Source organism: Macaca thibetana, chromosome 16 (assembly GCF_024542745.1).
Source record: "Macaca thibetana thibetana isolate TM-01 chromosome 16, ASM2454274v1, whole genome shotgun sequence".
Classification (NCBI taxonomy): domain Eukaryota; kingdom Metazoa; phylum Chordata; class Mammalia; order Primates; family Cercopithecidae; genus Macaca; species Macaca thibetana.
Genome location: NC_065593.1, coordinates 16476496 through 16499067, shown reverse-complemented (window position 1 = coordinate 16499067; position 22572 = coordinate 16476496). Strand labels below are relative to the sequence as shown.

At 50.5% G+C, this 22572-nt stretch overlaps 3 protein-coding genes across 17 annotated transcripts in view; 2 read left to right on the top strand and 1 right to left on the bottom strand.

Annotated features, from left to right (window-relative positions):
* The window catches only part of VMO1 (vitelline membrane outer layer 1 homolog), a 200421-nt gene that overhangs the window by 38654 nt on the left and 139195 nt on the right, over positions 1-22572 (bottom strand). The gene's annotated exons all lie outside the window — the stretch shown is intronic.
* Positions 1-22572, top strand: part of C16H17orf107 (chromosome 16 C17orf107 homolog) — a 206416-nt gene that overhangs the window by 125028 nt on the left and 58816 nt on the right. The window lies entirely within an intron of this gene.
* MINK1 (misshapen like kinase 1) overlaps positions 6526-22572 on the top strand; it is a 69954-nt gene continuing 53907 nt past the window's right edge. For all 15 annotated transcript variants that reach the window (XM_050765213.1, XM_050765217.1, XM_050765215.1 and 12 more), the window contains exon 1: positions 6526-6802. In XM_050765213.1, coding sequence (XP_050621170.1) covers positions 6746-6802 — 57 coding nt within the window. In that variant the 5' untranslated portion in view covers positions 6526-6745. The remainder of the gene's footprint in view (positions 6803-22572) is intronic.

Below are 22572 nucleotides of genomic sequence, written 5' to 3'. Positions count from 1 at the left end.
AAAATACAAACACACATATATATATTCATAACTTTTTGTATGTCTGAAATGTTTAGTTTTGTTTCTTTTTATTTTTTAGAGACAGGGTCTTGCTTTGTGGCCCAGGCTAGAGCACAGTGTTATGATCATAGCTCACTGCAGCTTCAACTTCCTGGGCTCAAGCAATCCGCCTCAGCCTCTAGAGTAGCTGGGACTACAGGTGCGTGCTATGGTGCCCAGCTTATTTATTTTTTCATTTTTGAGATAGGCTCTTACTCTGTTGCTGAGGCTGGAGTGCAGTGCAGTGGTGTAATCATGGCTCACCGCAGCCTGGACCTCCTGGGCTCAATTGATCCTTCCACCTCAGCTTCCTGAGTAGCTGGGATTACAGGCAGGTGCCACCGTGCCTGGCAAATTTTTGTATTTTTTTGTAGAGACGGGGTTTCACCATGTTGGCCAAGCTGGTCTTAAACTCCTGACCTCATGATCCACCCACCTCGGCCTCTCAAAGTGCTAGGATTAGAGGCATAAGCCACCATGCCTGGTCCAAAATATTTTCAATATTCAAAAATGTAGGTTGGCGTGGTGGCTCATGCCTGTAATCCCAGCACTTAGGGAGGCCAAGGTGGGTGGATCACAAGATCAGGAGATCGGGCCGGGCGCGGTGGCTCAAGCCTGTAATCCCAGCACTATGGGAGGCCGAGACGGGCGGATCACGAGGTCAGGAGATCAAGACCATCCTGGCTAACACGGTGAAACCCCGTCTCTACTAAAAAATACAAAAAACTAGCTGGGCGAGGTGGCGGGCGCCTGTAGTCCCAGCTACTCGGGAGGCTGAGGCAGGAGAATGGTGTAAACCCAGGAGGCGGAGCTTGCAGTGAGCTGAGATCCGGCCACTGCACTCCAGCCTGGGCGGCAGAGCGAGACTCCGTCTCAAAAAAAAAAAAAAAAAAAAAAAAAAAAAAAGAAGATCAGGAGATCTAGACCATCCAGGCTTACACGGTGAAACTTTGTCTCTACTAAAAATACAAAAAGAGCCGGGCGTGGTGGCACGCACCTGTAGTCCCAGCTACTATGGAGGCTGAGGCAGGAGAATCACTTGAACCCGGGAGGCGAAGGTTGCAGTGAGCTGAGATCACACCACTGCACTCCAGCCTGGGTGACAGAGCAAGACTGCGTCTCAAAAAAAAAAAAAAAGAAAAGAAAAAAGTGTAGCACAAGTCCTGGCTCTTGCCCTTTGTTCCCACAGCCTCACGCTCCTGTCTCAGAACTGACCACAGATGCAGGAGGAAACTGAGGGGAGTGAAGTGTGGAGATTAGGAAGCCTTCCTGGACGAGAGATTTTCTGGGTGGGTGAGGCATGAAGAGGGGATGGTGTTGCTCTGCCTCATCCTCTCCTTCGAGTTCAGCCCTCAGTCCTCACAAGAAGCTACTTCTGTGCCAGAATTCCCCCCTCCTACATATAGCGGTCTCCTGGTACTAATTGGCATCTTGTTAATTAGCCTCATTGTCAGCACTAACTGCCTCTTTCCCGAGGGGGACCATTACCTCATTCACTGTGGAGTGAGAGGCAGCAGTTGCCCCAGGCTGGGCCAGGGGTGCCTAGGGCTTCTGCTTCAAAGTCTCTGCCTTCCCCTCCTTAGTCCTGGAGGCTTTTGTTTGTTTGTTTTGGGTTTTTTTTTGAGATAGAGTCTTGCTCTGTCACCCAGGCTGGAGTGCAGGGGCACCATCTTGGCTCACTGCAACCTCCGCCTCCCTGGTTCAAGCGATTCTCCTGCCTCAGCCTCCCGAGTAGCTGGGATTACAGGTGCCCCCCACTATGCCCAGCTAATTTTTGTAGTTTTAGTAGACACGGGGTTTCACCATGTTGGCCAGGCTGGTCTGAAACTCCTGACCTCGTGATCCACTCGCCTTGGCCTCCCAAAGTGCTGGGATTGCAGGCATGAGACACTGTGCCCGGCCTAGTCCTGGAGTTTTTTAAATGGAGACCAACCGTAGTGAGGGGGGTGGGCGGTGGAAGCAGAGGGCTTAGAATCAGAAGAGTTGGCTCTAAACCCAGAATGGAAAGAGTAGCCTCTATGACTGAGGCATTAGTAAATTTAGAGGACCTAGTATATGCTAAGTGCTTTACATGTATTATTTTATCCTAACCTCCCTATTATTACCATCTCCATTTTACAGATGACAGAGTTGAGCCTCAGAGAGGTTAGTGATTTGCCTAAAGCACTACCTCCACTTTCTATGCTTTTTCCTACTATCCCATGGTCTTGACCTTGAACTGCTGCAGTGCCCGCCCAGACAACAGATGCCTTCATTACTTTTTTTTTTTTGAGACAGAGTCTCGCTCTGTCGCCCAGGCTGGAGTGCAGTGGCCGGATCTCAGCTCACTGCAAGCTCCGCCTCCCAGGTTCAAGCGATTCTCCTGCCTCAGCCTCCCAAGTAGCTGGGATTACAGGTGCGCACCACCACGCCCAGCTAATTTTTGTATTTTTCGTAGAGATGGGGTTTCACAATATTGGTCAGGGTGGTCTCAAACTCCTGACCTCAGGTGATCCGCCCGCCTCAGCCTCCCAAAGTGTTGGGATTACAGGTGTGAGCCACGGCGCCTGGCCACTTTCATTGCTTAAGTATTAGTGATTTTCTTTCTTTTGTTTTTTTTTTTTTTTTTTTTTTTTTTGAGACAGAGTCTTGCTCTGTCGCCCAGGCTGGGGTGCAGTGGCCGGATCTCAGCTCACTGCAAGCTCCGCCTCCCGGGTTTAGACCATTCTCCTGCCTCAGCCTCCCGAGTAGCTGGGACTACAGGCGCCCGCCACCTCGCCCGGCTAGTTTTTTGTATTTTTTAGTAGAGACGGGGTTTCACCGTGTTAGCCAGGATGGTCTCAATCTCCTGACCTTGTGATCCGCCCGTCTCGGCCTCCCAAAGTGCTGGGATTACAGGCTTGAGCCACCGCGCCCGGCCGTTTTTTTTTTTTTTTTTTAAGTGTTACTGATTTTCTAGTGGGTGCCAGGCCATGTGCTGAACAAGACTAATATTATTCCTGCCTTTAAGGAGATTCAAAAGACATTTACAATTCAAATCATTAAATGTTACCATGGACTAAAAAGCCAGGCAGCTGAAACAGAAGAACCAAACTTAGTCTTGGTGAGTCAAGGAAGGCTTCATGGAGGAGGTGATTTAGACATGTAGGACAAAGCAAAACATGGTGAGAGTGGGCATGGTCAAGAGGCTAGGGAATATTCCAAGGAGAAAAAAGAGTACATGCAAAGATTGGGGGAGAGAATGTTGAGTTCTGGGAAGTAAGTAGAGTATTTCAGTATGGCTGGAAAATGTGAGGCTAATAGTTGAGTACTGAAAAATAAGGCAGGCACCAAGCAGGGTGGCTCATGCCTATAATCCCGGGAACTCAGGAGCCTAAGGCAGGATTATCACTTGAGCCCAGGAGTTGGGAGGCTGCCATAAGCCATGATCATGCCACTGCACTCTAGCCTGGGTGACAGAGCAGGACCCCAACTCCTAAAGAAACAAACCATTAAAAAAGAAAAGGCAAGAAAAGCCAGCAGAATCTTGAAGGATCTTTGACGCCACACTTTATCTGCTTTTTTTTTTTTTTTTTTTGAGACAGAGTCTCACACTGTTGCCCAGGCTGGAGTACAGTGGTGCAATCTCAGCTCACTGCAACCTCTGCCTGCTGGGTTCAAGCAATGCTTTTGCCTCAACCTCCCAAGTAGCTGGGATTACAGGCACATACCACCACACCCGGCTAATTTTTTGTATTTTTAGTAGAGACAGCATTTCACCATGTTGGCCAGGCTGGTCTCGAAATCCCGATGTCAGGTGATCCACCTGCTTCAGCCTCCCGAAGTGCGGGGATTACAGGTGTGAGCCACCGCGCCCAGCCAATCTGTTTTTTGTTTTGTTTTGTTTTGAGACGGAGTTTCACTCTTGTTGCCCAGGCTGGAGTACAATGGCATGATCTCGGCTCACCACAACCTCTGCCTCCCAAGTTCAAGTGATTCTCCTGCCCCAGCCTCCCAAGTAGCTAGGATTACAGGCATGCGCCACCACACCTGGCCAGTTTTGTATTTTTAGTAGAGACAGGGTTTCTCCATGTTTGTCAGGATGGTCTCGATCTCTTGACCTTGTGATCCACCCACCTTGGCCTCCCAAAGTGCTGGGATTACAGGCATGAGCCACCGTGTCTGGCCTTTTTTTTTTTTTTTTTTTTTTTTGAGACAGAATCTCGTTCTGTTGCCCAGGCTGGAGTGCAGTGGCATGTTCTTGGCTCACTGCAACCTCTGCCTCCTGGGTTCAAGCGATTCTCCTGCTTCGGCATCCCAAGTAGCTGGGATTACAGGTGCCTGCCACCACACCTGGCTAATTGTTGTATTTTTAGTAGAGACATGGTTTCACCATGTTGTCCGGGCTAGTCTCAAACTCCTGACCTCAGGTGATCCACCCGTCTTGGCCTCCCAAAAAGTGCTGGGATTACAGGTGTGAGCCACCGTGCCCAGCCAATTTTTTGTATTTTTAATAGAGATGGAGTTTCACCATGTTTGCCAGGCTTGGCCGGGTGTGGTGGTTCATGCCTGTAATCCCTGCACTTTGGGAGGCCCAGGCAGGTGGATCACCTGAGGTCAGGAGTTCGAGACCACCTGGCCAACATGATGAAACCCCGTCTCAACTGAAAATACAAAAAATTAGCTGGGCGTGGTGGCGTGTACCTGTAATCCCAGCTACTCAGGAAGCTGAGATAGGAGAATTGCTTGAACCCGGGAGGCAGAGGTTGCAGTGAGCCAAGATCGTGCCACTGCACTCCAGCCTGGGCAACAAGAGCAAAACTCTGTCTCCACCAAGGTGACATTTTCCACCCTGTGTCCTGTTCCCCAATAAAAACAAATTCACAAAAAAACAAAAAACAAAACAAAAACCATCTCAAAAAACAAAAACCCACCATGTTGGCCAGGCTGGCCTCCAACTCCTGGCCTCAAGGGATCCTATAATCTCAGCACTTTGGGAGGCCGAGGTGGGCAGATCACTTAAGGCCAGGAGTTTGAGACCAGATTGGGCAACATGGCAAAGCCCCATCTCTACAAAACATACAAAAATTAGCCGGGCGTAGTGGCATGTGCTGCCTGTAGTCCCGGCTACTTGGGAGGTTGAGGCTGGAGGATCGCTTGAACCCAAGAGCTTGAGGTTGCAGTAAGCAGAGATCACGCCATTGTACTCCAGCGTGGGCGACAGAGCAAGACTTTGTCTTAAAAAAAAAAAAAAAATAGAATTGACTTGAAGGAGTCAGGCAAGAAGGCCAAATAGGAGATGAATGGGGATAGTGGCTTGAATAAGGGCAGTGGCAAGGAGAATGGGCTAGGGGTTAGGGAAGGGGGCCGACTGGCCATGCATCCAAATGCTAAGGAGAAGGGTCCAGAAAGCAATGCGTTCAGCTATTTTCCAAGGACTTCTAATTTAAACTCTCTTAAATGATTTATATTAAGGCTGGTGGTGGAGTCTTTCAGAAACAGTGTTGGTGCTAGAAGAGCTCCTGAGGATCATACAGCCTCCCCCCTCAATTTCACAGTGAAAGAAAACCTCAGAGAAGCAAAGCAACTTGCTCAAGGTCACACAGCATGTCAGTGGTAGAACATGACTCTTGGTTCTTAGATAGCATTACCCAGCCTCCACTGAGGCTAATGGCTGTAGGCGCTGTGCCAACATGACTAGATCTAAGGTGACCCAAGCAATATGTTAAGGGATTGAAAGCAGATTCCCTCTCCTCCCCTTCGCCACCCCTTCCTCCACGCGCGACTCCAGTGATCAATGAATAATTGTCGAAACAGTTCCTTTGTGCAGAACACTTTGTTAAAAGAGGTGCAGAGATACACGTCTGCGGTAGGATTCCTTATCCTGAGATCTGAGAGCTCCTCGATGCTTCCCCAACCTGCTAGGTGAGGGTGGAAAGGGCATTCCTGAGGCAGCCGGTGCCCCTCCTCTGCCCCCCAACTCCCACGTGGTTTCTCCAGCCAAGTTCTCACGGAGTGGCCCCTCCCTCAGCGGCTCCACTGTTGCCATAGCAATTGGGTGGGTGGACAGCCCGTCCTATCTAGAGGCCACCCAGCCCTCGCGTGGGGAGTTACCATAACAACCCCCTAGTAATAGAGGGGGGTTGGGTACCGCCCCCTTCCCCCGCAAATGGAGAGGTGGGTGGCTTGATTGGCAGCTGGGCACACGAAAGAAGGAGGGAAAGGGAAGGAAAGGCGTCAAAGGAGATCTGAGAAGGAAATAAGGGAGAGAAAGGGCAAAAAAACAGGGAAAGAAAAGGAAACGCGTGTGCGCACGCGCGCCAGCTGGTGGGCGCGCTCCGCGGCCGCCTCGGCCGCCGCCCACTTCTTTCACGCCAGGCTCGCGCGGTCGCTCCGTCCTCGCGCGCGCCTTTCGCCTGCTCGCCTGCGCCTGCGCGCAGGTGTCGGCGCCTAGGGGGAGGGGGCCCCGGCGCGCTCGCGTCACGCTCCCGCTTCCACCCTCCCCGTGCGCGGCCGCTCCGCGCCTGCGCAGGAGAGGCGGGAGGCTCGGGTGGCTGGCTCCGGGGAGATAGCGCCTGTCAGTCGGTGGGTCGGTCCTCGCGCCGGCCCTCCCCCTCCCCGGTCTCCGGGGGAGGCGCGGTGGAGTCCGCCCCCGGGGTCCTCCGATGGGGGAGAAGCGGCGACGGCGGCAGTGGAGTAACCGAGCCGGAGCGTGAGCGGCCCCGGTGCCCCGTTCCCCGCGGAGGCCATGGGCGACCCAGCCCCCGCCCGCAGCCTGGACGACATCGACCTGTCCGCCCTGCGGGTGAGCGCGCCGTCCCCCAGCCTCGCCCTGGTTCCTGTCCCCGCCGCAGGGGAGGGAGCGGGGTGGCTGCATGCCTCACGTGCTCCCGGGCGCCCCCTCCACCAGCCTGGGTCCCCTTGGCGACCTGTGCCCCTTTCCCGGGCTCCCGCCGCGGCTGGGCCCCCGCCCTCTGCTCCCTTCTCTCTCCACTGGCTGCAGATGCTGGGAGCCAGTTCGGTCCCCACCCTGTGGTGCCCCGCCCCCACACTTCCCTGCCACCCTACCTTTACTCTGGGGTTCGGGACCCACTGGTTCCCCTAAACTTGGCCTCCCCCATCACCTGGAGAATCTTTATTGTGGCTCCTCACCTCCTCTCGGCCCTCTTTCCGCCTTTGCCCTTACTTCTATCTTCTTCCCCTGCTCTTCCTTGGCTCCTCGAATTTTGACTTTGCAACTGTCTCGACAGCCTCTCATCCCTCTTTCTCTGCCTTGCCCACCCTTGAATTGCATGCTTTCCCTGGTCAGAATTTCAGCCACCGCACCCCTCCTACCGTCACCCTCAATCCCACGTTCGGTTTTCCCTATCCCTTCTCTCCCGTTTCAAGTGCAGCAGTTCAGAACCAGGCATTTCCGGTCTCAGGGTCCCTGAATATTACATGACCAACTCTGCAGCAGCGTGGGGCCGGGAGCCCTCGGGGAGGAGGGGAGGCATTTCTTCTCTTTGGAAACTGTAGCACGGGCTGGGAAGAGGATGTTTACACACACACACACGCACACACGACACATGCTACATGTGGTCAGGCAGAAGGTTTGGAAGGCAGTGGGTATTTGTGTTAGCTGAAGGCTGGAAGCAATGGAGACCTCTCAAGCTAGGGGCTAATAAGGAAAGGGGTTGAGAGGAAGCAAATGCTGCAGGAATTTCTTGGAAATACCCGTTCATTGTCCCTTGTGGGGCACTTACACACTCTGGTGGAGGAGCTTTCTATAGCATTTATGTTTTTCTTCAGCAGGGAGCTTTGGCTTAAGGGGCAACTTAGTGATTTCAAGGTGAACACTCCAGACTATCAGCCAGGTGGTGTTTTGATCCTGTGCCCTTCCAGCACTCTCACCAGGCCAAGGTGTGGGGAGAGCAGGACTTCCCATCTCTAGGTTCGCTTCTCTGGAGGCCCCCGCTCAGACTGTCTTCTGGCTTTTGAGTCAGCCAGGGAACATGGCCAGTAGTGGGAAAAGGCGGTCAGCCACGCAGGTGCCCCGGATATGGCTGGAGGGGAGAGGGGAATTGAAGAGAGCAGAGTCATGTTGTTAATTGGGTTTCTCTAGGTGACACAGTTTTTTTCTTGCCATTTTCAGGTCATAATTTGTTTGGTGCAATGTTGGGCTATGAGACCTGACTTGCTGGAGATAAGGTGATAAATCTCTGGGGAGAGGGACTGAACGTTGAATTTCTCTGTGTGCGCAGGCACGTGTGTGTGTTGATGGGGAGAGGGTCTGAAGGCTTTAGGAGGGAGATTCTTAAGGTCAGGTAAGCCAGGGTTTAAACTGGGGTGCCCAAATCAGTTGGGATATAAGGTGGAAATCCCGATTCTGAGTAAAAGTCTCTTAATGTGCTCCATTCTGGGATGAACTTCCACCTATTCTTCCTATCTTGGTTATTGATTAACTGGCCACAGGTGCCTGTGGCTGGGGTGACTGAAATACAATAAAAAATGGGTGGGTCAGGCCAGGTGAGGTGCTCACGCCTGTAATCCCAGCACTTTGGGAGGCCGAGGCAGGGGCATCACCTGAGGTCAGGAGTTCGAGACCAGTCTGGCCAACACTGTGAAACCCTGTCTCTACTAAAAATACAAAAATTAGCCGTGCGTGGTGGCACACTCCTGTGATCCCAGCTACTCAGGAGGCTGAGGCAGGAGAATCGCTTGAACCGGGGAGGTGGAGGTTGTAGTGAGCCAAGATTGCACGCCACTGCACTCCAGCCTGGGCAACAAAGCAAGACCTTATCTTTAAAAAAAAAAAAAAGGGTGGATCCAAACCACAACCTTTGCTTTGAACCTTGTGGGACTCTGCTTGGGTTTCTCTTGCAGCCTCTTCTGGTAGTTTGGCTTGGACCTTCAACCTGGGATTTCCAGCAATTCCACAAATACCCTCTGACCTTAGATGTGGTATTTCCCTTCTGGACTTCTCCGCTTGAAGCAATGTTAGCCTTTCTCAGTTGCCTCCAGCCTTACTCTCTTCTCCCTCCCCTCAGGAGACCTGGTGACCTGCTCCCAGTGCTTCTGTCTGGCCTGCCTTATGCTGTTTAAGAAAGCATTCTGCTTCCTCCTTTCCACCCCAAAATGTGAGGGCTTGAGGAAGAGCTGTACCTCCTTTGGAATGGGACTAGTGAGGGCCTACCTTCTCCTTCCTGCTGACCTTTTCTCAGTGCCTGTCCCCCCACCCCCCGACTCCACCTCAGAGAGCTGTGACACTGTCAAGCAGCTAGCGTGGTCATCTCTTGTGCTATTCCTGTCTGTTTTCCAGTGAGAAATGGTGTCTCCCTTTACTACACCATCTTGTGTTGGGGGCTGGGGAGAGGGATGGGAGAGGAACATATTCAGTATTTGTTTGCTGGCCTTAAAGAGCCCAAGGTGTATTTCTCCTCTTGTTTCAAGATAAGGCTTGGTTTTCAGCTGGTGATGAGAGTAATCGCCTGATATTAGGGAAGATTGAATTGCGTTAATCTCTTAGCCATGTGTGGGGAGGCCAGATGGACCTGCTACTTTGTAGCCACAGCCACACTTGACCTCTTTGAGGCTCCTTTTCTCCACCCGCCTGGCTGCATTGTGTGGTGAGGAAAAGCGTGGGGTTTGGAGTTGCAGTCCTGAGTTCAAGTCCTAGCTTCCTCGCCTACTATGTAACCCTGGCCCTGCTCCCCTTACTGCAGATTCTGCCAAGAGCCTTACCCTCTGTAAGCTCTATTCAGTCCTGTATCGTGGACATGGTGATAGTACTGAATGCAGAGTTGCTGAGGATTAAATGCACATGAAGTACTCAGTACAGTTCCCAGCACATAGTGATCATACGTGATAGCCCTTTTTTGTAGTTATTTTTATCAAATGGCAATCAGAGAAGCCTTCCAGGACAACTTTATCTAAAATAGCACTCCCTCCTCTGCTTTATTTTTGTATAAAATTTTATATAGCATTCCCTTAGTCTGCTTTATCCTTCCTCATAGTATTTATCACCAGCTGACGTATGTATTTCTGTCAGCTCCACTAAAATGTCAGTTCAGTGGTCGGGTGTGGTGGGTCACGACTGTAATCCCAGCACTTTGGGAGGCCGAGGCAGATGGATCACCTGAGGTCAGAAGTTCGAGACCAGGGCCAGGCGCGGCGGCTCACGCCTGTAATCCCAGCACTTTGGGAGGCTGAGGTGGGCGGATCACGAGGTCAGGAGATCGAGACCATCCTGGCTAACATGGTGAAACCCCGTCTCTACTAAAAATACAAAAAATTAGCCGGGCGTGGTGGCAGGTGCCTGTAGTCCCAGCTGCTCAGGAGGCTGAGGCAGGAGAATGGTGTGAACCCAGGAGGCGGAGCTTGCAGTGAACTGAGATGGCACCACTGCACTCCAGCCTGGGCGACAGAGCAAGACTCTGTCTCAAAAAAAAAAAAAAAGTTCTAGACCAGCCTGGCCAACATAGTAAAACCCCATCTCTACTAAAAAAAAAAAGGCCGGGCGCGATGGCTCACACCTGTAATCCCAGCACTTTGGGAGGCCAAGGCGGGCGGATCACTAGGTCAGGAGATCGAGACCATCCTGGCTAACACAGTGAAACCCGTCTCTACTAAAAATACAAAAAAATTAGCCAGGCATGGTGGCAGGTGCCTGTAGTCCCAGCTACCTGGGAGGCTGAGGCGGGAGAATGGCATGAACCCAGGGGGCGGAGCTTGCAGTGAGCGGACATCACGCCACTGTGCTCCAGCCTGGGCGACAGAGCAAGATTCTGTCTCAAAAAAAAAAAAAAAAAAATTAGCCAGGTGTGGTGGCTCACACCTGTAATCTCAGTTCCCGGTTACTCAGGAGGCTGAGGCAGGAGAATCACTTGAACCTGGGAGGTGGAGGTTGCAGTAAGCTGAGATTGCACCACGGCACTCCAGCATGGGCAACAAAGCCAGACTCTGTCTCAAAAAAAAAAAAAGAAATACAAAACAGTTCAGTGAAAGCTAAGATTTTGACTATTTTGTTCATTTTTGTATCCCCAGTGCCTGTAACAGTGTTTTGCACATAATAGGGGCTCACATGTTTATTGAAGAAGTGCCTGTTATAACAAGTGAAAGCTCAGCACAGTGCTTGCTTAGAGAAAGTATTCAATAAACCTCAGGCTTCTTAAGGTTCTTTTTGCCCCTCTTTTATTTATGCACAATTAAGAATATATTTTTTCTGGGATGTTTTTAGAATCAGACCTTGTCTGGGGTAAACAGTTCTGGAAGCCTCCAGCTGAGCGATGCCCTTGAAGTAAAGTTAGGATCATCCAACAGAAAATGTGGGCCTCTGTGTCTCAGCTTGGTTATATTCCAGGAGAACCTTCTGACTTGGAACTCTTGGCTTCTCACAAAGGATAAATGTCGGCGGAAGTAGATGGGACAAGGAGGGGGCAGACCCCGGCCTGACCTCTTTCCTTTTGCATTGCTCCTTTTGGTTGACCCACTTCATAAATCAAACAGCTTCTTTTTACCGTCCAGCTCGAAGTTTTCGACTGCAGTGTCCTTGAAACTGTGGAGCTATGCTTAGCATCGCTGGACTGAAATCATAGCATGGAGCACATTCAAGAAGGACTTGTTGCTCGGTGGTAGCTGCTGACAGAGATGTTCTTTTTCAAATGATTTTGTGTTGTTGTGTCTGTTCTTTGGAGAAGTGTCTTCGCCTTCCTCCTCTCTTCATGCGGCTGTGGAGCCAGCACCACTCGGAAAGCTGGCAGTTCTGGGCATGTATTTCTAGGCTGCTGAGCAACGTGGGACTGCCACTGTGTTCTGATGTGCTAGCTGTCCAAATGTTGATGACAGATGCCTTAGGCAGGAGAATGGGAAGACTGACCTCCTGCTGCAGAAGTAAGGACATTCAATAGTGACTTTTTTCCCCCTAGAAAATTGCAAAAGGGGGATGGGGCTGTTAGGAGAGCTGGAGGCATTTAGAGTGAAGTGAAATGCTGCTTTGGCAAAATGACGGAAGGAAGATTACTGAGAACTTGGCCGAAAACTAGGTGACCAGTCATTCCCCAAACAGAGAGAGAGACATCACCACCCTTTATGCTATGGGATGGGACAGACTGCCACAGTCCTTAGGGATGTACACAGCGGGGGGTGTTTGACACGTAAGGTAACAGTAAGGTCAGCAAGGGAGCCAGCTGGCCCAGCCCCTCACTCTTGCCTCAGGAGCTCCATTAAAACTGTGCCGTACAGAATCCTGACTTCAAATCTGGCCTCCATTCCTTTCCGTATTGAACTGTGTGCCTCAGACAGGGTCACACATGCGACTTGCACATGTAAACCACCTTCGTTTGTCATGTAGGGGACACGATGGCAGGAAGTGTGCAACCGCTCTTGCCAAGCTTGTGTTCTGGCATAGGTCTGTAGAGAAGGCATGCAGTAACCTCTCAACCCAGAAACACATAGCAATTCTGGACTGGAGAGCATCTCCAGAGGCCCGTGAGTCTGCCTGTCTAATCTTTCTGTCTCCAGACAAAGTTGAATCAGAGCAAGTTATCAATAATCTCCTTTCCTGCACCAGTCAGTCGCCAAGCATTGGCAGTCTACTGTGTTGAGAATCAGGTTCCAAATTCTATGGGAAGGATGTAATATATAGTACTCAGTCCTCTACTAAGCTATTTAACCAGATCTCTGGGGACATCCACCCAAGCAATGCCTTTCTAAGCCTAGACTCTTTTTTTTTTTTTTTTTTTTTGAGACGAAGTCTCTCACTGTCACCGAGGCTGGAGTGCAGTGGCGATCTCCGCTCACTGCAAGCTCCGCCTCCCAGGTTCACGCCATTCTCCCATCTCAGCCTCCCGAGTAGCTGGGACCACAGGCGCCCCACCACGCCTGGCTAATTTTTTGTGTTTTTAGTAGAGACGGGGTTTCACCATGTTAGCCAGGATGGTCTCGATCTCCTGACCTCGTGATCCACCCATCTCGGCCTCCCAAAGTGTTGGGATTATAGGCGTGAGCCACGAACCCGGCCTAGACTCTTTTTCTTTTTCTTTTTTTTTTTGACACGGAGTCTCTGTCGCTCAGGCTGGAGTGCAGTGGCCGGATCTCAGCTCACTGCAAGCTCCGCCTCCCGGGTTTACGCCATATTCCTGCCTCAGCCTCCCGAGTAGCTGGGACTACAGGCGTCCGCCACCTCGCCCGGCTAGTTTTTTGTATTTTTTAGTAGAGGCGGGGTTTCACTGTGTCAGCCAGGATGGTCTCGATTTCCTGACCTTGTGATCCGCCCGTCTCGGCCTCCCAAAGTGCTGGGATTACAGGCTTGAGCCACTGCGCCCAGCTGACTCTTTTTCTTAACTGTTACTGTTTTCCTTAATATCCTACAACCTTCAAGACTGGGACATTTTTGTTAAACCTTATTTCCATGAATTACACTCATTTTCTGTGGTCAGTGGGAAGTCATCTTGAAACCTGCTCTTCAGCCCCCACTCCCCTCAACACCTACTTTTTACTACTATCTGTCTCAGTGTTCTCTTTCCTGGATTGAAGACAGAACAAAAGTGATCAGGTTAATAAGTCAACTCTCAAAGCATTTCTTGATTGTACACAGAATATAGTAAGATACAAAAACATGACTTGTAGAAGAGTTGGATCCTGTCCACGGCTCACCGCCATTCTCTGCTCTCTCCAGTTCTTCTGCCATTCTCCTCCCAACCAACCAGTCCTTAACTTGAGTCTGGGCCTCTCTTAGCTATAGGAAGCTCTTCTAGGGCATAATGGAAAAAGGGTTTTGAGGCTCTTTGTTCTTACTAAGGGCGGGAATAGTAGAGGGAGGAGAGAAAAGAGGGATGGAATTGTAGTGACCCAAGAGAGCCCCTGGAGATTTTGTCCAGTGGCTAGACAGCCTGAGGTTGTACGTGCTACGTGTGGGTAGGATTTCATGTTCTGTTTGAGGAAAGATCTAGAACTAGGCACAGAGGACACAGTGGTGAACAAGACCGATATGGTTCTCCTACAGTCTAGTAGTAGGGAGAGATGTTAATCAAGTAATTATTTATTAATATGTGTGTGTGTGTGTGTGTGTGTGTGTGTGTGTGTGTGTGATTGCAAGCCATGGTAAGGCCTGTAGCAGAAAACTTTTAACATGCCATGGGCACATATAACAAGAGTTGTTTTGATGATACATTCTCAGGATCTCCTGAGCGCTGTGTCATGGGAAAAAAAATTGCTTTTACCAGACAAAACTTTTTTTTTTTTTTTTTTTTTTTGAGATGGAGTCTCGCTGTGTCGCCCAGGCTGGAGTGCAGTGGCGCGATCTCGGCTCACTGCAAGCTCCGCCTCCCGGGTTCACGCCATTCTCCTGCCTCAGCCTCCAAGTAGCTGGGACTACAGGCGCCCGCCACCACGCCCAGCTAGTTTTTTGTATTTTTAGTAGAGACGGAGTTTCACCGTGTTAGCCAGGATGGTCTTGATCTCCTGACCTCGTGATCCACCCGCCTCGGCCTCCCAAAGTGCTGGGATTATAGGCTTGAGCCACCGCGCCCGGCCTCAGACAAAACTTTTATAAGACAAAAATATCTAGTTGATTGAGAGAGACGTAAATCACGTCAGAAAGCTAAACTGGCATTGCTGCAGAAAGATTAGATAGAGTTGAACCAGCAGGTAGAGTTTGGTGATGGCAAGAATTGGGAGACTCTGGAATGGGGCCATTCTTATGGTGAAGCATTTGGTCAACAATTGAGGGCAAGAAGCCTGAGGAGGGGGTGGAAACTCCAGGCTTAATTCCAAAAGGATTTCTTCTGAATCTTCCTGTGGGAGGGGAAGAAATGGTTTATTTGTTTGTCTCAGAAGTTAAGAGCATGTATATGGAAAGAGCTTATGACTCATATAATCCTCATTTTTACTTACTGGGGGAGGGACTCTGGGTCCTGGATCTGTGGACTTAGATATGGCTTCTCAGAGTGGGGTGTATGAGAGAGGAGGGTGTATCCCTAGATCTTATTAGCCTAAGGGGTGCCTGGGGTTTGGAAGGTAGGTAAGTCTCACAGAAATAAGAACAAGTAGGCCCAGCCCTCAGCTTAGCTCCTGTGGTCTGTGGGAAGTGGGATTCTTTCTAACATTAGCTGGATAGTGTATATAAATAGACAAGACTCTCGATTTACATTGTATACAAGTAAAGGATGAGTGGGGTGTGGAGGGGGAGTGTTACTGATTTTGCATGTTTGAAAGGAAACAGGGTTGGGGAAGCCACGAGTTTTGGGCTTCCTGGAGGAGCCAGACTCTGGGACCAGCTTGAATGTCAGGAGGATGGCAGTGGAGAAGACGGTGGGATGGGCTGTGAGGAGAGTTTGGTGGCACAGCCTGTGGGAGGAGCCTGGGTGACTGGAGAGAGATGAATGGAGGAAATGGGGATGAGCTACCTAAGAAAAATGGTGATGGTTGGCGAGCGAGGCGGCAAGAAGACCTTTGACAGAGGAGATAGCTGAGACCTCAGGTTCATCCACAGCAGGAGAATTCCAGGGCCACAGGGGACAGGCGATGTGGGGAGTATCTGTGGTCACAACTAGGAGTCCCACCATGTGGAGCCCATGACTCAGTATGTACACAGAGCACCAAATGCTTTTTGGTTCTGTCTTGGGCACCTCCGCCATTGGCACTTCCACCAGTGGTTTCTTCCGTTGCCTTTGGGATGAGCAGGCCTCCTAAAAGCAGGCCTGATATTTGCTGGTCTTCTGGCAAAGAATGGGAAATTCCTCACACCCTCTTGTTCCAGGAGCCACCTGGAGATTTGAAGGGCTCAGGTTGCCGCGTTGCTCCTAGAATGACAGGCATAGAGGAGTTTTCCATGAACAGCAGTCCTGGCAGGTACAGGCTGAGGATCAATAGGGCTGAATGAAGACAAGCCCACCTCCTTCAAGAGCCGCCTCAACTTATGTTTTTTTCCCAGAAAGCCTCCCTGGATTTTGCCAGCCTTTAGTGATCACGTCATCCGCTTTCTCACAGACCTTACGATTTAGCATTGGCTTATGTATTGCCTTATATTGCATAATGTGTTATGATCTTGTTTTTCCTACCACTTCCTTATGTGTAGAGACTGTGATCCATGTCTCCTCTTCATCCATATAAAGATGCTGAGCACACAGTAGGGGTTCAGAAATTACTTGGTAAGAGACGTGGATCTAAGTATGTCTGTGACTGCTCCTTTCCTACTAGATTCAATCCACAAGCAGTACAGGGTGCCCAGTATGTGCTGGGCACCGTGGGATTCAAAGCAATACAGGTGCTGACTCAGTGGTTCTCAGCCAGGGCACCGCTGGCCTCCAGGGGGTGTTTGGAAATGTTGAGGAGGGAGGATTAACTGTCTTGGGAGCGCTGGGCGCGGTGGCTCACACCTGTAATCCCAGCACTTTGGGAGGCCAAGGCGGGCGGATCATGAGGTCAGGAGATCGAGACCATCCTGGCTAACATGGTGAAACCCCGTCTCTACTAAAAATTAAAAAAAAAAACTAGCCGGGCATGGTGGCAGACGCCTGTAGTCCCAGCTACTCAGGAGGCTGAGGCAGGAGAATGGTGTGAACCCAGGAGGTGGAGCTTGCGGTGAGCCGAGATCGGGCCACTGCACTCCAGCCTGGGCGACAGAGCCAGACTCTGTCTTTAAAAAAAAAAAAAAAAAAGTCTTGGGAGCACTAATGGCATTTGATGTCTTGGGAGCGCTAATGGCATTTAGCACATGGGGATTGGGGATGTTAACCATCTGGCAGAGTCTGGGACAGTGCATCGAAGAACTGTTTTTCCACCCAGATTGCCACTGGTACCTCTCATGAACTTGTTATGGACACGGGAGAGACCCAGGGAAGGACTGGATAGGTTTCTTCCATGAAGTAGAAAGTAGTTCCTAAGTCCCCTGTGTACTTCTTTCCAGGTAGAGAGAGGAATGCGGGCTCTAAATTACCCTTGTGCATGGCACATATCTAGCAGCTTTTGTCTGCCAGCATACCTCTAGAGGTAAAATGGGTAGGCTCCCAGCCAGACTGTAAGGAAGATTTTCATGTTCTCTTTTCACCACCCACCCACTCTTTCTTTCAAGGCACATTTTTAAGAAAGTGGCTGAAGCTTGCAATAGTTAGTCTTTAATTCTAAGTGACTGAGGAAAGAGTCTTCAAGAAAACAGTTGGACAGAGTGCCCCAAAGCCTAAGCAGCGTGAGGCAAAGACCGGCAGGTGCATGCAGCATCTGAGAGAGGGGCCAGCACATCGTCTCTTCTCTGGGGTCTTTTCATCCTATACTTGTCTTTTTGAAGACAGAGGTGTGGTGAATGAATGTCATTACTCACATCTCGGGGAGTGACCAGAGAGAGTAGAAGACACTTTGCCCTCAGGCCGGGCGCGGTGGCTCAAGCCTGTAATCCCAGCACTTTGGGAGGCCGAGGCGGGTGGATCACGAGGTCAGGAGATCGAGACCATCCTGGCTAACACGGTGAAACCCCGTCTCTACTAAAAATACAAAAAATTAGCCGGGCGCGGTGGTGGGCGCCTGTAGTCCCAGCTGCTCGGGAGGCTGAGGCAGGAGAATTGCTTGAACCTGGGAGGTGGAGGTTGCAGTGAGCTGAGATCATGCCACTGCCCTCCAGCCTGGGTAACAGTGTGAGCCTCCGTCTCAAAAAAAAAAAGAAGACCCCTTGCCCTAGTGTATCCTTTCAGGGTGGGCAAGTGGCTGGGAAGCAGCACAGCTGAGCGGGAGGAGCTGGAGCTGTGCCGCAGAGCTGCCTTCCACAACTCGCTGCTTCCCACCCCCAGTCAGGAGAGCAGAACTTGATAGGCTCCTGGCCTTGGGTAGCTAAGGTTTGTTGGAGCTGGAGAGAGTCAGGAGCTGGAGAGAGTCCGCCTAACCTTAACAAGGTCATTCCTCACAGTGGAAACTACCTGACCCCCACGTGTCGAAGCAGGCTATGGGGACAGGCAAGATGTGGATCAGAAGTTGGTTGGGGCCGGGCATGGTGGCTCATGCCTGTAATCCCAGCACTTTAGGAGGCCGAGGCAGGCAGATCACTTGAGGTCAGGAGTTCAACACCAGCCTGGCCAACATGGTGAAACCCCGTCTCTACTAAAAATACAAAAAATTAGCCAGGCATGGTGGCAGGCACCTGTAATCCCATCTACTGGGGAGGCTGAGCAGGAGAATCACTTGAACCCGAGACGCGGAGGTTGCAGTGAGCCAAGGTTGCATCACTGCACTCCAGCTTGGGCGACAGAACGAGACCCCGTCACAAAAAAAAAGTTGATTGGTTCTAGTAGGTCCTTTTTCTGTCTGTCTTCTGTTTGGAATGAAGATTGCTCTGATAGAAGTTATTTATATTACAACGTGGATTCATTTCAGAAGGGGGTGTTTGGGGTTGGAATAAGAACAGTAATGAACGCTTACTGTGCAGTAGCTTCTTTCCTTCTGTAATCTCATTGTCTCTCACAATAACCCTTTGAGGTGGAGGATTTATCCTCGTTTGCAAGATGAAGAAACCAAAGCTTACAGAAATTAACCTGGAAGTTAAGTAACTTGCCTGAGGCCGGGCGCGGTGGCTCACGCCTGTAATCCCAGCACTTTGGGAGGCCGAGACGGGCGGATCACGAGGTCAGGAGATTGAGACCATCCTGACTGACACGGTGAAACCCCGTCTCTACTAAAAAATACAAAAAAAACTAGCCGGGCGAGGTGGCGGGCGCCTGTAGTCCCAGCTACTCGGGAGGCTGAGGCAGGAGAATGGCGTAAACCCGGGAGGCGGAGCTTGCAGTGAGCTGAGATCCGGCCACTGCACTCCAGCCTGGGCAACAGAGCGAGACTCCGTCTCAAAAAAAAAAAAAAAAAAGTAACTTGCCTGAGGTTGGACAGCCAGGAAGCAGCAGAGCCCACATTCAGACTCAAGTCTGTCTCCAAAACCTGGGCTGCCATGCCGTTGGAGGGGGGCCTGCTCCCACGTGGCGGGGTATATTTGAGGGTGGGCACTGAGGGGAGGACAGGAGGGCAGTGTGTAGCTGGCACTCTAGACTACATGCAACTAGTATTGTCTTCTGCCTGTTTTTTGGTTTGTTTTCACTTTTTTTGAGCTGAAGTCTTGCTCTTTTGCCTAGGCTGGAGTGCAGTGGCGCGATCTTGGCTCACTGCAACCTCCACCTCCCAGGTTCAAGTGATCCTTCTGTCTCAGTCTCCCAAGTAGCTGGGATTACAGTTGCACGCCACCACACCTGGCTAATTTTTGTATTTTTAGTAGAGATGGGGTTTCACCATGTTGGTCAGGCTGGTCTCGAACTCCTGACCTCAGGTGATCCACCCACCTCGGCCTCCCAAAGTGCTGGGATTACGAGTGTGAGCCACCGCGCCCAGCCTGCCTGTTTTAATTGTAAATGTGTGATATTCCTGTGACCTGTGGTAAACAGGCTTTGTGGGCTTACTGAGGACTATAACATTATCCACACTGTTTCTCAGTCAAGTTTTTGGAGACTTTTGGAATATGGCCAGTTTCGTGGGCTGGAGACAGCCTGTATGAGAGATAGTTACTGCCCTCCAGGAGCGCATGGCCTCTAGAGCTGTGTCTTAATAGAGGATACCTTTTATTCATATACCTGGGTCTTTCTGAGGTGGGGAGAGTAAGTGACCTCAGCCTGAGCTGAACTGCTGGTGGGTTGGCACTGGGGAGCACATGTTGGGAATACAGAGCTCCATGGGGCTCGTACCCAGAACTGAGAGAGATTTCTAAATGTAGGGCCGCTGGGCAGATCACTGTGATGCCAAGAAGGATATGCAGAAGAATTCAGAATATTTGGTCTGGAGGAAAGACAGTCGAATCATTCAAAAGAAAGCCTCTTCAGAGGGAGGAGAGGAAGACTCTCTCATTTCCCCCCACCCTTTAAAAATGTGTTTTGTTTTTTTTTTTTTTTTTAATGTGATTAAGTATATGTAAGGCTTACCATTATAACCATTTTTAAGTGTACAGTTCTGTGGCATTAAGTACATTCACACTGTTGTGCAACTGTAACCACCGTCCATCTCCAGAACTACTTCATCCTCCCCAGATGAAACTCTGTACCCAGTAAACACTGACTCTCTGACCCGCCACCTTCCAGCCCTTGGCAGCCGCCATTCCGCACCTCGTCGTCTTTTGTGTGTGCACAGTTGAGCAGAGGGTCTGACCGAGCAGATGCTTAATATTTGTTGAGTCAGCCTAGGTTCATGTCTCAGAAGTCCACGTATCATCAGCCAACCCGGAACACAACCCTCCTCCCAGCTTCCCAGCTCTCATGCAAGACGACAGTCTTCTGAAAGGGATTTTAAATGAAATGGCTGCCTGGAATCACAAGAGGATTGGGCAGTAGCAAGAGAAGTTAAGGGTTTCTGTTCCGTATTCAGTTCCTTTCGCCATCCCCCAGCCATGACGTGCGTTCTGGTTTCTGCTATGCTCATGTTCGTCATCTTGCTTGTTTTCAGCCTCTTACTTCATCTCATCCTGGGGGTCTGATGGTTAGGTGCTAGAGGAAGTTGGAAATAAGGTCGTTTAGGGGATGAAGATGATAGTATATAACAGCATTTCTGTGTTAGTATGTGAGGGGTACATGTGTTAAAGGGGGGTCAACCCTCCTGGACCTCCAGGCCTGGACAGTTGAGAGCCAGGTCAGGCTCCGTATTCCGTATTCCTCTGGTGTTTATACCCCTGGACAGACTCAAAGCATGACCTGGAATTGAATTTTTTTTTTTTTTTTTTTTTTTTGAGACAGAGTCTCGCTCTGTCACCCAGGGTGGAGTGCAGTGACGCGATCTTGGCTCACTGCAGCCACCACCCCCGGGTTCAGGCTATTCTGCCTCAGCCTCCCAAGCATAATAGCTGGGACTACAGGCGCGCACCACCACGCCCAGCTAATTTTTGTATTTTTAGTAGAAATGGGGGTTTTACCCTGGTGGTCAGGCTGGTCTCAAACTCCCAGCCTCGAGTGATCCGCCTGCCTCAGCCTCCCAAAGTGCTGGGATTGCAGGCGTGAGCCACCGCGCATGGCTGAGTTGGATATTTTAGAACAGAGATGAGTGCAGTGGCCCTCCCTGGCCTCCTCACTTTCCCTCATCCTTGCTATTTACAGTTTCTCACTGACCTTCATGGGGAAGGAGGAAAAAGGGAGGGAGAGACATACTTATTCTTCAGGTGACCCAGGAATAGAGGAGGGTAGGAGAGCCCCCTGTCTTAGAGGTCAAAATACAGGCGTCTAGCTGGTAGGCGGGGGTGGTATGTTAGGGTACACTATTGTGGGCTGTGCCCTTACATTACCAGGCAGAAGCCTGCAGTGCAAAAGACCTCAGACTTTCCTCACAACAGTGTCAGATTGCAAGGATCAAGGGAAGACTCAAGGACTTATGAGGTCTTTTTTCTCTGTCTCCGTGTACAACCTTAGAGCAGGCTACACGTATTTGATGACACCTGCCAGGAACTGCCCAATACCGAGTGGCCCTTCTCACCACAGTTCCTCTTACTGCAGTCTAAAACCTACTTTTTTCTTAGACTGAGCCAGGTCTGAATGGCAGTCAGTTGTTTTCCTTGGACTGAGTCTCAGTCTACCCCACACTAATGTTCAAGATTTGAATGAAGGATGTTCCAATTGATGACTCCTAGAGACACTAACATCCTTAGGTGTTACCTTGCAGTCTGCCTGGATGTTGTTCCCATCACCATCGCCAATAAAAGTAATAAGTGATTGAAGTGTTTGTGTTGATAGCAGAGCATCTATGGGCCATCTTATCATTACTGATTTTGAGACAGGGTCATGCTCTGTTGCCCAGACTGGAATGCAGTGGCATGGTCATAACTCGCTGCAGCCTTGAACTCCTGGCCTCCAGTGATCCTCCCACCTCTGCCCCCCAAGGTGCTAGGATAACAAGTGTGAGCCACCATGCTCGGCCCCATCTTACATTTCAAAAGGTGCCAGCACTCAGTCAAGGTCTCAGAGCTAGTCAGAGCTGACTTCCCATACTCATGTCTCATGACTGCCGCATTGCCCAGTCCCCACAGAAACAAAGATCTCATGTGAGATTGGTCAGTGTGGGGTCCAAAGTGTAGTCTTTGCAGATGAGGTGTGTTTCACAAGTTAATAATGAACATACCTGCTACTGCCCGGATCTCCTGTCCTGGCCTCATAACCTCCTCAGGTGGCCCAAATTGCCCATCTCTAAAAGACTGTCAGTGGAAGGCCTGCTAACACAATGGGCTGTTTGACTTTGCCTTTGAGGCAGTGTGATCCATGGAGTGTACATAGCATGAGGAGCTGGACAACCTGGTTCTAGTTTCGGTTCCATTTCATTCATTCATTCATGCATTCATTCATTCATTCATTTAGATGGAGTCTTGCTCAGGCTGGAGTGCAGTGGCGCAGTCTAAGCTCACTGCATCCTCTGCCTCCGGGGTTCAAGTGATTCTCCTGCCTCAGCCTCTAGCGTAGCTGAGATTACAGGCTCCCACCACCATGCCTGACTAGGTGAGCTGAAGCTGGTTTGAATCCAAGTCTGTCTCCACAGCCTACACATTTGCAGGGAGTGTTTCCTGAGGGCTGTAGGATGATAGGATCCCTAATATCCCTT